Raw genomic sequence first — 15,677 nt, forward strand, 5'->3', positions numbered from 1 at the left:
ACAAATCCAATTCATGGTACTGCAGTTATCGTCTTTAGAGCAGTTGCCGACTGGCATTTAAAGCAGAACTAAACCCCTCAATTTAACCGTTTCCCAAAACTGCTTTATTCGAGACACAATAAATATACATACATATATATTTTTTGGGGGTTACAACCACTTTAAACGACTAAGCGGCTATAGTTTCCTTTTATAGTAAATGATTTAGTAAGTTCTGTAAATATTATTACATGTGCATGCACCATAAAATAAATGTCCTGCTTGCATGAGTGTATGTTTGTTTTTGTTTTTTGTTTTTTTGTGTATTTTTCCTTGTCAATAATATTTTATTGAGTACAGAAGTAAAATACAAGTTACAGGAAATGCATATAATACATCCAAAATAAGGAAGCTCAAATACTCTTATTCCAATACATAGCTGTATATAGTACCATATTTTTCGCTCCATAAGACGCACCTGACCATAAGACGCACCTAGGTTTTGGAGGAGGAAAACCAGAAAAAAAATATTCTGAACCAAATTGTGTACTAAAATATTTACCAGTCCCCCTGAAATGCAGCCTGACCATTGCCATTAATGCAGCCTGACCATTGCCATTAATGCAGCCTGACCATTGCCATTAATGCAGCCTGACCATTGCCATTAATGCAGCCTGACCATTGCCATTAATGCAGCCTGACCATTGCCATTAATGCAACCTGACCTGTGCCATTAATGCAGCCTGACCATTGCCATCTGTCTTCTGTCTCAGCGAGTGTCAGGCCCAGCCAGGAGATCCCCCGGCACTCGTGGGGGCTTGGGATGTCTGTCCTCCGCTCTCCTGCATCTCTTCCAGTGCTAGCATGGCGTCGGGGGGTGGTGCCTGATGTATATTTGCTCCATAAGACGCAGAGACATTTTCCCCCGTATTTTTTGGGGAAAAAGTGCATCTTTATGGTCCGGAAAATACGGTAAGTATTAATAGACAGAGTATAGTAACATATTTGGTCACTATTGGCATTAAAATAGATACGTTTAGAGGTAGTATTAGTAACAACTAACATATGTGTTTGTCCTCTATGATACAAGTACTCACTATCAATACAAAAAGAGCTTCAAAATCATAATAAAAAGGACTGAGAAAAATGAAAAAAACAAAACAAATTGAGAATAAATATAAGGAATTAAAATAAAGAAAAAAGGACACTGTAAAAATAAAGGGGTCCGCGTGGTCGAGCCGAGAGCCACCGCTCTAATTAGAGAAATGATGAACAAAAGGCATATATAACACACTGACTTGAACCAAAAGAAAGCTCTATTTGTGGGAAAAAAAGGGCGCCAATTTTGTTTGGGAGCCACGTCGCACGACCGCGCAATTGTCAGTTAAAGCGACGCAGTGCCGAATCGCAAAAAGAGACAAGGGGCCGGATTCAGATAGGTTACGCGGATCTTAAGATCCGCGTAACCTATCTGATTTACCATCCACCGCCTCAAGTTTTTGAGGCAAGTGCTTAATTCAGAAAGCACTTACCTCAGAGCTTGCGGCGGCGTATCGTAAATTCTCCGGCGGAATTCAAATTCCGCGGCTAGGGGGCGTGTACAATTTAAATCAGGCGCGTCCCCGCGCCGATCGAACAGCGCATGCGCTGTCCGCGAATTTTCCCAGCGTGCATTGCTCCAAATGACGTCGCAAGGATGTCATTAGTTTCGACGTTAACGTAAATTACGTCCGGGCCGTATTCGCGAACGACTTACGAAAACGACGTAAACAATTCAAAACTCGACGCGGGAACGACGGCCATGCTTAACATAGGATACGCCGCACTTACCCCTGCTATAGCAGGGGTAACTTTCCGCCGGAAACAGACGAACGCAAACGGCGTAAAAAAAAAAGCGCTGGTCGGTCGTTCATTTCTGAATCGGCGTAAATGCTCATTAGCATATTCAACGCGTAAAAGACATGGAAGCGCCATCTAGCGGCCTGTCTGGAATTGCAGCCTAAGATCCGACGGTGTAAGTCACTTACACTTGTCGGATCTTAGGCATATCTATGCGTAACCTGATTCTATGAATCAGGCGCATAGATACGACGGCCGGACTCAGAGATACGACGGTGTATCAGGTGATACGCCGTCGTATCTTCTTTCTGAATCCGGCCCAAGGTCTTTAACCTGCATAATGGTCCGGGTCTTAAGGATATAGGGGATATCCATGCAGGGTAGAAGGCTGGGTTTTTATAAAATTACGGACGGCCGTAAGCCTTAGGTAAACGGTGTAGCGGGCGCAAGTACGTTCGTGAATCGGCGTATCTAGGTCATTTACATATTCTACGCACCCTAGATACGACGGCGTACTAACACTTACGTCGGTCGGAGGAAGCTGAAATTCAGGCGTATCTAGCTCCCAGAATAGCACGCGCATAGATACGACGGCGGCGTTTGTATGGGGTTCTTCCAAACCACGAATACAAATGATAGCGCTTTCCTTTGTATTATTCGCAAATAATAAGCTGATGAGTGTGTATGTTTATGGTACTAAAAATAATATATATTTAGAATTGTTACCTTTGCAACTTGCAAATAATTAAATCACTTTTTTTTTTTTTTTAATTGCCCATATTTGTGTTGTTCGCAATCAAATTTTCTGCCAGTTAAATAGCAGCTTTAAAGGAAAAAAAAAAAAAACGAATTTGTTGAAATTTGTCTGCATTCAGAACTCATTGGGATGCTAGGAGATATTTCTTGTATGTGACTGTGCTAGTCAGATGATTTATCAGTGAGGGAAACCTACATGTGGCTTTCTTGATGGACAGACTCTGCTGTGACCTTAGTATCTCTGCAGAGACTGACATTTGGAGAATGTAAGCAGTTCTTAGGAAAAGTGCATGTTTGTTTCCTCTAAAGATGAACAGTGAGAGACGGAATGTAATCTAAAAAAATAATAATAAATCTTTGCAATATGTCACGTAGCTGATTCCACGTCTAAGTCTCCTGCTCGCAAGTGGATGTCATAATAAAAATATAACAACTGTGCAGAACTTTATTTAATTAAAATATTTATTGTTGGCATCCTTGATAAAAGCCTTGTAAATGTGAATGTCATCCATCTGTTTTTTGCAGATATTACATTTCAGCTTATTTGTAAAAGCTCTAGTGTTGCCCTGTAGCTAGACCCCTGGCAGATCCAATTCTCATAAATTAATGCAGTTATGGATTTAATAAAAATCGACTTTTAAATACGGCCGGTATAGACCTGACTTCAACTTACCTCTTGTCAGGGCTGTCTTAATGAGAGGGCACAACTGGGCACTGCCCAGGGGCCCTATCTGCATGGGGGGCCCCTGCACTTTCCCCAAAGCAGCTGGTCCTTGAGCCCACGCTGCCCCATGATGGCACTGAGAGTGATAGATACACAGGGGGGGCAGTCTGCCTCCTACCTACTTGATGTCTGTTTACCTGCACTGTCATCATTGTAGGGGCCCCAGAGCATTACTTTGCCCAGGGGCCCATGATGCTATTAAGACGGCCCTGCCTCTTGTAACCTTCTGTACATCAGCAGTCAAAGGGACCACTTCACACCACACCACAATTTTTGCGTTTACGTTTTTGATGCATTCCTGTGCGTTTTTTTCCCCACCTTTTTTTCAGACGTTTGCGTTCCAGTGCATTTTGTCGCATTCCAGATGCGTTCCATACAGAAAAATTGCCAGATGTTTTTGTTTTGTTGACTGCACTAGAACACACTGCACTGATGTGAACTAAGGCCATTGGAATCCATGTTAAACACTGTCCATGCATTTTTTCATGTGGGATAAAAACGCACAGGACTGCATCTGGCGAGATCCAGCCCTAAAGGCAGGGGGCTGTACTAGGGGCTTCTAGCCATTGGACACACCTGCTCACAAGGTACAGGCTGACAGGTGGAGATAGTAGAAGGTGGAACTTCACTGTCCAATCACAGGCTTGGCAGGGAGGTTACCTAACTTTATTACTTAAAACCTCATTTAATTTTTTTTAACCCCCCCCCCCCCCCCCCCAAGAGACGTTGTTTACATTTTAATGTCTTGTGTCCCTTGTTCCGATTATCCTAGTGGCGATCCTAAGTCCTCGGCTAGAGAAGGCGCACCTTTTATTCATCTGCCTGTCCTCCATTTATAGATCACTTTTCATTCCTAGAAGCTATTATGCAGCTTTTATGAATGGAGGAGGGGGCGGGAAAGGGCAAACAAAGTTGTTACCCCTGCCTATCATAAGGCCAGTATTTGTACGAACCCCTGCAGTACTGGAAGATTACAGCTGCAGGTTATGAGAGGGGGGCAGAGGACTTCAGATTTCCACTATGACAGCTGATGCCAGCACAGGGCATTTCACATTAAATAGAAGAAACCTCCCTTGTGCGGATTTTTATAGTTACCTAGGAGAAGTCCAGCCTGAGCTTTTTAGACTGGGCTTCTTCTGTGGGTCACAGGAGTGCAATTTGTTTTTAGCGGAGAGCGCTCTGAAGTCTGCTCCCTGCTGACGTCACTGACAATCGGTCAAGGCAGTGCGTCATCCTGAATTCCAAGTCTGGATCTGCCAGCTGCCTTGATTGGTGGCAGTCTCAGCGAGCCACTTAGACAGCCGCTCTCCGCCCCTCCACAGCTCAGCGCTCCAATGAGCGCGGAGAAGCAGAGAGGAGAGACACTGACTGACGGTCAGCAGCTCTCCTCTTGGGGATCTGTGAAAACAGAGCCATCGGTGATGTTCGGTGGCTCGGTTCTCAGTGCAGAGACGGCAGGGGACAGATGCAGCATCGGTCTGATGCTGCATCCACCTAGGTAAGTATGAATCTTTAATAATAAAAAACCCTTACTGCTCTTTTAAGCTTAGCCATACATGGATTCAAAATTTTCCCGAGTGTACAAGGCTTTAGTCTTTAACTGTAGCAGTCTTTAAATGCGTTTTGTGTTTTTATAAGCGTTTCTGATAATTTTTTAACATATAAATTTTTTTGAAAAACACAAATTTCACCACATGCTGTTCCCTGCATCAATGGATGAGTCCAGTAGCGATGGACTCTGGTCCTCTCATGCAATTTTTCACATCTTCAGAGCCTTCGCCAACGGCAACATCAGGAGCATTTCCTCACAAATGTTAATGATGACATCCATAAAAAATAAGACCTCTACAAGCACGCTGCCCTGTGTACATGAGCCCTTAACATGGATATAAACCCATTCTGTCTCCTTGTACCTACAGGTAAGAGTATAATAATGCTTGTTGGTACTATGAATATCTATCTCCTAAACCTTCATGGTTTAGCAGATATTCACAGTTCATGCAGCCGGTGATGTCGTCAGCGCATGCGCTCTGAAGGGACGATATAACGTGCGTCCCTTCAGAGCTCCGTGACGTGGTCTGTAACTCCTGTGTGCATGTGCGTGAGTGACATCATTGCGGTCAATCAGATGGCTGTAGGACGCAAACTCAGAAGAAAGATCGGGTGAACATCAAAGCATCTGTCAGAGCTCACAGCGCGGTGCAGGGCTTCGTTCTAAGGTAAGTATTTCATAATGTGCTAGTATGCGATGCATACTAGCACAATTATGCCATTTACTTTGCAGGGTTTAAAAAATAAAAATAAACGTTATCGCGGTTTACTTTCTCTTTAAGTGCTAGATGATCCTCCACTACCTCAGCAGCCAGCAATGTCCTATGCCCCAGTTCTGGACTGTTTACCCATATCCTCATGACCAATGCAGAGCTGCATTGGGCTTGATGACAATCAAGACTGCGGGGGACTCGTGCAGTTTGAAGAACGCATAGGAATTGGTAAGTAAAAATTCTTTTTTGCCCCCCCCAAGGCCTAAATGAGCATTTAACCCTTGCAATAGAGGTGCATTTTTTCTTTTCCACGTTCAGCTTTTTCAGCTTTTTTTGGGGGTTGTTGGAATTTTGTGTGTGTTTTGTGAAAACAGGAAATTTGCATCTTTCTTTTCTGCAGTTCAAAAAATAAAGATGGAGCACTTTCTCTGCCAGCTATGGTCTGCCCATCCAGATTGTGTTTTATGCTTGGATTGTGTGGGAAAATCTGTGAACATACACTCTGCAAATGAAAGCAGCAGGTTAGGTTATTGTGTTTATCGCCCATTATTTCCAATTGCCTCTCTGTGACATACTGTGCATGACTGTACATCACTTGTGATGAGTCTGGCGAGTTATGGCAAAATGCTCATCGGCCCGGAGAAGAGACTTCATAAAAACACATTAACAGGCACTTCACACAATAGCCGGCACTTCTGCATGCACTACTAATGCGTTTCTGGTCTGTACAGCCTCTTGAAAATAAACAAGCGTTGTGATTTGCACTTCATAAGCCTAGCCTTTGTTCATACAACGTAGGTAATAACACACAATGTTCACACTAAAGCCGTTTTGAACAATCTTGCGCTTTTTTTTTTTTTGTAGTGTTCCCTTTCCCACACAATCCCTTACATTTTAATAAAGTAAATGAATTTGATCACCTGACCCTACTTGAGCTATTTTGCCCAGATTACTTCATATTGGGAAAATTGCAGCCCATTAATCATTCATCATCCCCGCTCATACCTAGGAACGGCAGTGCATTGCCATTTCCGGTGATTATGCTGTCAATGCTGAGCGCTTACAGGTCGTTTCTTACTGCAGAGATGTTATGTCATGTTTAGACTCATTCTTTTTTCTCCATGCTGCTGAACTGTGCAAGTCACTTGATGGCAATCTATAGCAAGTATTTACCAGAACAAATATATACATTGTCATTGCCCCTGCATGCTAAGATTTTTACTGTAGGGTTTTGTCATACTTTTGGTTTGAACTGCATCTTTTGCTTAACCCCTAAATACATCTTATGTATGTATCCAGCCGTCCAGCCCCCCGTTTTACTTCCCTGAGCCCTGTTTTTTCTGGGCACGATCCCACGTCACTCTCTCCACGGCTTCTCGGCTCTTCAATGGATAGATTGATAGCAGCGCAGCCATTGGCTCTCGCTGCTGTCAATAAAATTCAATGGCGCGCCCGCTGGGGGCGGGGCTGAGTCATGCACTCGGCGGCTATGTACGCTGAGTGTATGACAAGGAAGCGAGTCCGCAGGGTAACCCACTCTGGAGAGAGCGTCCCAGAGGGGGGTTATCTATTGCGGGGAGGAGCCGCGAGAGCCGCCATGCGACCCCGGAAGAGGACGATCGGGGCCACTCTGTGCAAAACAAACTGCACAGTGGAGGCAAGTATGACATGTTTGTTATTTAACCTATAGTATCACATTAAAGCGGTATTAAACCCAAAATGTAAACATTTATTATATTTTGTCTTACCGATTCTTAGATGGGGTGACTGCATTGGGCTGCATTCATTTTATTTTCTAGGCTTTCCTTCTTTGTATTTTCACCTTGTGATCTAGCAAGCTGTCCTGTAGATGTAGCCATTAGAGCAGTGGTCTCCCTACTGCAGGCCCGGGGGGGGGGGCAGGCAGATGTGGTCCTTGGCTTGCTTTTATCTGGCCCTTGGGGCACCATTTTATCCACTGATACCAACAATGTGGCATAATTCTTCTCCACTGAGACCAGTGAAGGGGCACAATTCCTCCCAATGAGGCCAACAATGGAGCACAATTTCTCCAAATAACACTAACAATTGGACCCAAAGATGAGGCACAACTCCTCCCACTGACACCAAAGATGGAGGTGGTGTTTTTTTCCTGCTGACGTCGGGTACTTTTAGTGGCCACAGTCTGGCCCCCCTAAAGTCTAAAACTGGCCCCCTATTTAGAAAGATTGGAGACCCATGCTTTAGAGGTATGAGACAATCTATTTACCAGTGACAGGGGTCCTTACAATAGTCTGCTTTTATGTAAAATCTTTATCCCTAAAGAAACAAAACTGTTGCTGTAACTGCGAATCCACTGCAGGTTCCCACATCGCACCCGACTTTCATGGCAGTTCACACTGCCATATGGGAACTGCTGGGGACTGTAATACAATGGTAATGTCACCCCCATTTCAGCTTGCATATCGCACTGCGAACTGGGTGTGTGAACACCCATGCGATTCTGGTGTGGACCAAAAAAAGGGTCCTGTCCTGTGTGTGTTTGGTCCAAATGAGATGCGATTTCAGCCATACAGTTTGTATGGCTGAAATCCCATCGCACAGACATCGCATGTGATCTGAACAGCAGTGCGGTGCAAATCACTTGCGATCTCGCACAGCGCACTAATGTGAACCAGCCCTAAGATCATTCAGCCTTACTGGGTGTAAGTATAAAAAGTGAGAAATCCACCCCTCCCCCACATAACACATCCTGGTAATATAAAGAAATGTTGCATATGTGATCAGGTGACCTCAGACACACCACATGGCAATAGAACAATAATAATAAGAAGATCACTCAAGCTCTGTCTAGATACATCTCCCCTAATCACTTGTCTGTTTATTCTGCTGGCTGTTCACTGCACCATACATTTCTCACAATGAACTGTGGATCACCTCATACTGTATTATGACAAACATCCAGGAATGTGCATGTGTGCAAGCTAGTGCACGAGATATGTAAATAACCTGTCACTCGAAGCAAGGGGACGGAAAGGACTTTTTATTTAGACAGGTTTTTATCTGGAAGTCTGTTAATTTTCACTGAACAATAAAAGAGGATTGCTCAGAGCTGGATTAACTCATAGGAAATTGTATACTCTACATTGTGACATCAAAAAAATAAAATAAAAATTGTGGTTTACATCCACCCCGAATGTTGACAAAAGTACTTGCCCCTCTGCTAGCAAATCTCAGAGCACAGGGCATAGTGATAACAGCCTATCTGGATGATCTACTTGTGATAGATCAATCAGTGGCAGGATTAGATCACACGGTATCCATTACAATAAGATACCTGGAGAAGTTAGGATGGTAAACCTACAAAAGTCTTCACTACAAGCCCAAAGAAGGGTAGAGTATCTGGGCATGATCAAAGATACAGCTCAAAGCCGAGTATTTCTACCAGAGTCAAAGATCAAATCGCTAAGGGATCTGATCCACAAAGAATCACCAAAGAAGAGACCATCCATTCGCCTTTGCATGAGGCTATTGGGGAAGATGGTAGCCTCCCTCGAGGCTGTCCCTTATGCCCAGTTTCATTCGAGACTACTTCAAGGCGATATTTTAGCGGCCTGGAACAGGAAGATCCAGACTCTGGATTTACAGAGTGCACCAAGACTTCAGTTGGTGGTTAAGAACCAAGAACTTATAGAAGGGAAGATCCTTTCTCCCAATCACCTGGAAGGTGGTGTCTACAAATGCCAGCCTAACGGGCTGGGGAGCCGTATTGGAAGAGGCTTCAGCCCAGGGAACCTGGACCTACCCATCAGCCTACTGTAGTTACGGGCCGTATACTTGGCCCTCAGAACCTGGACAACCAGGTTACAGGCCACCCGGTTCAGATTCAGTCCGACAATGCTACAGCAGTGGCTTACATCAATCACCAAGGAGGCACCCGCAGTCAGGGCGCCCAGAAAGAAGTGAATCGCATCTTGAGATGGGCAGAAAAACCTATTTCTTGCCTTTCTGCAATTTTCATTCCAGGGGTAGTGAACTGGCAGGCAGACTATTTGAGTCGCCAGCAGCTATCACCAGGAGAGTGGTCTCTCCACCCTGAGATCTTTCAGGGCATTTGCCAGAAATAGGGGACCCCGGATGTAGATCTACTAGCTTCCAGGTTCAACAGAAAGTTGGAAAACTTTGTGTCCAGAACAAGAGATCCTCTGGCCTACGGATCAGATGCACCGATAGTGCCGTAGAATCAGTTCTCGCTGATCTATGCCTTTCCACCAATCTCCCTTCTACAGAGACTGATTTGCAGGATCAAGAGGGAAGGAATTCCGTTAATCTTAGTGGCCCCAAATTGGCCCAGAAGACCCTGGTACGCCGAGATCATAAAGATGGCAGTGGGAACACCGTGGAAGCGTCCGCTTCGTCACGATTTGTTGTCACAAGGTCCAGTGTTCCATCCTTCCTTACAAGGGCTAAATTTGACGGTTTGGCTGGGGACTTTCTACAATTATTAAAGCCAGAAAGCCAGCTTCCAGACAAATCTACTACAGAGTATGGAAAACATATGTTTCATGGTGTGAAACTAACAAATGGAATCCTCAGATATGACATAAGTAGGATTCTTGCCAGCTAGGAGTGGATATGAAATTAGCCTTTAGTACCATTAAGGGTCAAATATCAGCTCTATCAGTCTTCTTTCAAAGACCGCTGGAATCTCATTCCCTGGTGCGGGCTTTCATTCGGGGGGTACTGCGGATCAATCCACCAGTCAAGTCTCCCTTGTGCCCATGGGATCCGAATCTAGTACTATCAGTGTTGCAGAAGCAACCCTTTGAACCTATACGCCACATTCTGCTGATTCTTTTAAGCAGGAAGTTGGCCTTTTTGATTGCTATCTCTTCGGCTAGAAGAGCATCTGAATTAGCAACTCTTTCCTGTAAAGAGCCTTATTTAGTTTGTCATAAAGACAAAATTGTACTACGACCCCATCCTGCCTTTTTACCTAAGGTGGTGTCTGCTTTTCATTTAAATCAGAACATTTCTTTTTTTCTGAATCCGCAGACAGCGGAGAAAAAATTATTACACTCTCTAGATCTAGTGAGAGCTGTAAAGGTGTATCTGTAGGCAACCGCTCAGATACGCAAAACGGATATTTTGTTTATTTTGCCAGATGGTCCTAAGAAGGGACAAGCGGCATCAAAATCCACTATCTCCAGGTGGATTCGACAAACTATTTTTCAAGCCTATGGTTTAAGGAACAGAACTCCTCCTTTTTCTGTTAGGGCGCACTCTACCAGGGCAATAAGTGCTTCATGGGCAGCAGTGCACCACCAGGCTTCGGTGACTCAGATCTGTAAGACTGCAACTTGGTCTTCAGTCCACACATTTTCTAAATTGTATCAGATAGATGTGAGGGGACATGAGGATGCCACCTTTGGGCGAAGTGTGCTGCAGGCGGCAGTATAGAGCTTCTTGTCCATGGCGGTCTGCTTGATCTGTGTCTCCCCCCCTTCATATAGGGCATTGCTTTGGGACATGTAATGAATATGGCTCTGTGTCCCGTGGTGTACGATAAAGAAAACATGATTTTTATAACAGCTTACCTGTAAAATCCTTTTCTTGGAGTACACCACGGAACACAGAGGTCCCCCCCCCCTTCTTAAAGGGAACATTATTGCTTTGCTACAAAACTGAGGTACTCCCCTAATGGGAGGGGCTATATGGAGGAAAACTGTCTGATTGGTTGCGCCAGTGTCCAATCACCTCTGGTGACCATGCAACCCATTATGTAATGAATATGGCTCTGTGTCCCATGGTGTACTCCAAGAAAAGGATTTTACAGGTAAGCTGTTATAAAAATCATGTTATGCCTGATATCACCATCTCCTTGTGAGTAGCCTTTTGGCTGTTTTGTCTTATTAAACAAATATTTTAATACTGCACTGAGTCTGGTGCACCTTGTTCTTGTTCTATCTTGTTTTCCAGAGTTGTGCTTCTACTCTCAAAGCTGCTACCACCAGTGTACACCTATATTGGCTATATTGTACTCCCCCCTTTATATATACAGTACATTGCCTTTTATTTATTGGACTTTCTAACATTACTAGAGACATTACTTGGTTGGTTCTTGCGCCATCTCCCCTTTTTTCTGTTATTGCTCTTTGTCAAATACCTTATATTGCACAATATTTCTGATTGCCTGCCAACCAATTTAAAACCTGCCAACCAATTTAAAACCTGCCAACCTAATGAAAACAAACAACAAATATTTCTAATCTGTTGGAAACTGACTTCAGAGTCTCTTGTAATCTTTGAGAATTAAAGTGGCTGTAAAGTCAAATAAAGATTACTGCCAGCCCCTCTGTTCTACTATGCTATACTACCTTGTGTACATGTTTGTATAAAATTGTGCCTGTAAATACCTTATTTCAGTTAGTTTCTGGCTGGTCAAGTGACCTCTGGCCGCTCTCCTCCTCCTGATCCAAGGGCTTCAGTGGGAGGTGCCAAAATCCCCCTCTAGCGTCAGCCAGGAGGTCATGTGACTGTTGTGCTGCCCGCTCAGCTCCTCCCGCTGTAGTCCTTAGACTGGAGGAGAGCGGCCGGAGGTCATGTGACCGGCCAGAAACTAACTGAAATAAGGTATTTACAGGCACAAATTTATACAAACATGTACACAGTGTAGTATAGCTTAGAACAGAGGGGCTGGCAGCAGACTTTTTTTCCCTTTACTGCCAGCTACCAATAGCGGCAGGAAGGGAGGGGGTGGCAGAGTAGATGGCTCACACACACAGGAGCTGACAGGCAAGGAGGGAGGGGGAGAGAGAGGAGAACAGCCGGATGATGGAGGCACCTAAGTTGACCATGGTATCATGGATCAGCAGCACACTAAGGTCGTGTACACACGGTCGGTCAACCGATGGAAACGGACTGAAGGACCGTTTCATCGGTCCAAACCGATGGTGTGTGGGCCCCATCGGTCAGTTATCCTTCGGTCAAAAATTTTAGAACTTGCTTTAAAATTGAACCGATGGACGCTTAACCGATAGGTCAAAACCGACAGTTAGTATTCAAAAGCATTGGTTAAAAACCCGTGCATGCTCAGAATCAAGTCGGCGCATGCTTGGAAGCATTGAACTTCATTTTTCTCAGCACGTCGTCGTGTTTTACGTCACTGCGTTGGACTCGATCGTTTTTTTAACTGATGGTGTGTAGGCACATCAGACCATCAGTCAGCTTCATCGGTTAACCGATGACAATTCTCATCAGATGGACTGATCGTGTGTACACGGCCTAAGGGGGACACAGGAACAGGAAGGATCAACCATTTTTTTTTATATTGTAGAGAGGGACAGATTAGTCGACACAAGCACTGTGCCGTTTAAGGTGCTATAAGGGAACAAGATCTTGGGTTTTGGGTTACAATTTCTTTAAATACTTCAAAGTACAAGCAGCTAGAGAAGGCTGTTTGTGTTTGTTTTTTTTTTTTGTTTTTTTTTAACATCTTTTACTGATTAAGAATATATAAATGCTTTAATGCCTATAGCATGGGTACAAATGGAGATGTCACCTCAGTCTGAGTTAAAGTGGTTCTAACGCCTAAATTTTTTTTTACCTTAATGCATTTTCTGCAGCTCCCCATCCAGCCCCACCTTATATTCACTGGAGCCCGATCTTGATCCAGTGCTGGTCATGAGAGAAGTGTCTCTCTCGGCGTTTTACCTCCACATAGGCTCAGAGACAAAGGCTCCCAATGCTGTCGATCACAGCCAGTGAGGAGGGGCGGCCTGAGCCACGTTCTGTGTGTCTATGGACACACAGAGCCAGCTCAGGAGCGAGCCTGCACCAGTGTCCCCATAGCAAGTGGTTTGATATGGTGGGCGAGGCACATGGTGGGGGAAGGAGCCTGAAGTGCCAACTGGAGGCCCGAGAGGAGGAGGATCCGAGTTGCTCTGTGCAAAACCATTGCACAGAGCAGGTAAGTATAACCTGTAGACCAGTTACCACGGGGAAGAGGAAGAAGTCCCTAAAATGTCACATGACCAGCCAGAAAAGGTATGGCTATACATACACTTTAGGGGAATATTTAAACTGGTGTGGGGAGAGGGCTTTTCAAAATACCGGAGTTCTGATTTCAAGAGGTATGTTTACATTATATAGATATTTGTCGTGTGTGGGCACTGGCAATCTTTAATTTCTTGTTTCTTGCATATCTGTCACATACTATAGTGAATGCTATACTAGAGTTTCCGGCTCTTGCCTCGCCTTATGATTAAATTTGACACATCTCGCTGTCACGTCTTCAGTAGTGTTAAAATGCTATTATTGGCGATCCAAGTTCTAAATACTGTGCATTGCAAATGTGCTACTGCGTTTCATCCTTTTTTATTAAGGAAATATAACATGAGAAATACGTAGCTTTATTTTTGATTACCATAAGTCAGAAGGGAACGTGCATTTGTATACATAAATTTGTTTCATTTCTTCTGTCAGGAAGAAGAATATCCTCCACGGGATGACTTCAGCGACGCTGACCAGTTAAGAGTGGGAAATGATGGAATCTTCATGCTCGCTTTCTTCAGTAAGTTTTTCTCTGTCCTTTTGGATTGTGAATTAAAACAAAACCAATTTGAACTAGAATCTATTGCGAAGGCATTTGCTTCCATTTTAAGATTATATAACTTTTTTTTTCCTCCATCATAATTTTATTTAAAATAAAAATGAGAAAGGACAGCAGAGTGAGACATCGGAGTCATACATTTGTTGCATACATACAATTTGGTATAAAAAGAAATGTAAAAAGTCAGGATATGGTACAACTTACTTGGGGAATTCAATAAAAGGTAAATTTTCTGATAGTATGGCTCTGTTCTGCGCCAGATTAAAAAAATCTCTGGCCCGTTTTGGTAGCCTTACCGACATTTGCACCAGATTCAGTTACTACACCAGTTCAGGTATTTCAAAGTGGCACTATTACTGCATTACTGAGCCTCTGATAACATCATTTTGAACGAAACGCGTTGGATGGAGCTACATGTACAAACCATACACGTGGTCTGCTCTGTATGGAAGACCGCGTTCTTATGTGATTAATTAATATTCATTTTTTTATTGTTTGATCAGTTGTTTTTAATAAAATCAGTTTTACACTTACCTGAGCCTGATCCGATCCAATGATGTTCATGAGAGTAGCAGCTCTTTTTACACTGCTGGGAGTTTTTTTTATTTGTGGTCAATAGGGTGGTTGAGACACTAGGCTCCCATTTGGTCTGCCCTCTCCTTAAGATTGACCACAGCCAATTGGTGTATACCATAGACAAAAAACGGCTGTCTATTGGCTGTGGATTAATTTCCTGCTGTCAATCACAAGAGGAGCAGACCTGATGGTGAACCAATGTGTGACGGCAGCAGTGGTGGGAAGGGAGATCCGGTCTCGGGACGCCTCCGGTTTTACCTATCCCTCAAACTGGCCTGGATGAGTCTTGGCTGGTTACTGATGAACCAAGCAAAATGTGATCAGATGGTGGCTCTGTTGGCGCCACTCTGCCCAACATCATTCAATTTAAAAAATCAATGGAGCCAGGCAAAAATTTTTTGCTGAACAGCACCTGCATTTAATCAGAATACAATAGCCACAGCGTAGATGGAGGAATCTCTTAGATTTCTTTTGGTCAGCCCAAGAGCTAAATGAAGCCTGCTTTCTGGGCTTTGGTTGCTGAATGCATGCAGCCCTTAACGTCAGTACCACTGAGTACAGCATCAAGCCAATGTATTTTGCATCCTCTCATAGACTTTTACAGGCTGTCCTCAGCGAAGCTGGATGGCAGTACTTGGGTATACACCAGTGCTCTCGTAAAAATAAGTATCGCGTACAGGCGTATGCAAAAAATGAAATGGGAGGCTATACACTGCACCTGGGTTTTCAGGGCAGGGGAAAGACATTTACATTGTATGGTCAAGGACGCCTAAATGCAAGAGGCCCTAGACTGGATAAATATGTGATTTGAAGCCTCGGCTTAGTATTCCTTTTTTATGTGGTTGGATGGCATCTTTGGCATCGAAGGTTTTAGAAACTGTAGGAGAACAGTTAAAGATTAAATGAGGATGGAAAGGAAAGGATTGAGGTGATGCCAGTGCCGAAATTG

The 15,677-nt window shown here is 43.9% G+C and overlaps 1 protein-coding gene across 2 annotated transcripts in view; it reads left to right on the plus strand.

Annotated features, from left to right (window-relative positions):
• Positions 1 to 15,677, plus strand: part of NDFIP2 (Nedd4 family interacting protein 2) — a 138,114-nt gene that overhangs the window by 55,165 nt on the left and 67,272 nt on the right. For both annotated transcript variants that reach the window (XM_040341430.1, XM_040341431.1), the window contains one exon: positions 14,026 to 14,113. In XM_040341430.1, the coding sequence (XP_040197364.1) occupies positions 14,026 to 14,113 (88 nt within the window). The remainder of the gene's footprint in view (positions 1 to 14,025; positions 14,114 to 15,677) is intronic.

This window comes from Rana temporaria, chromosome 2 (genome assembly GCF_905171775.1).
Source record: "Rana temporaria chromosome 2, aRanTem1.1, whole genome shotgun sequence".
NCBI lineage: Eukaryota > Metazoa > Chordata > Amphibia > Anura > Ranidae > Rana > Rana temporaria.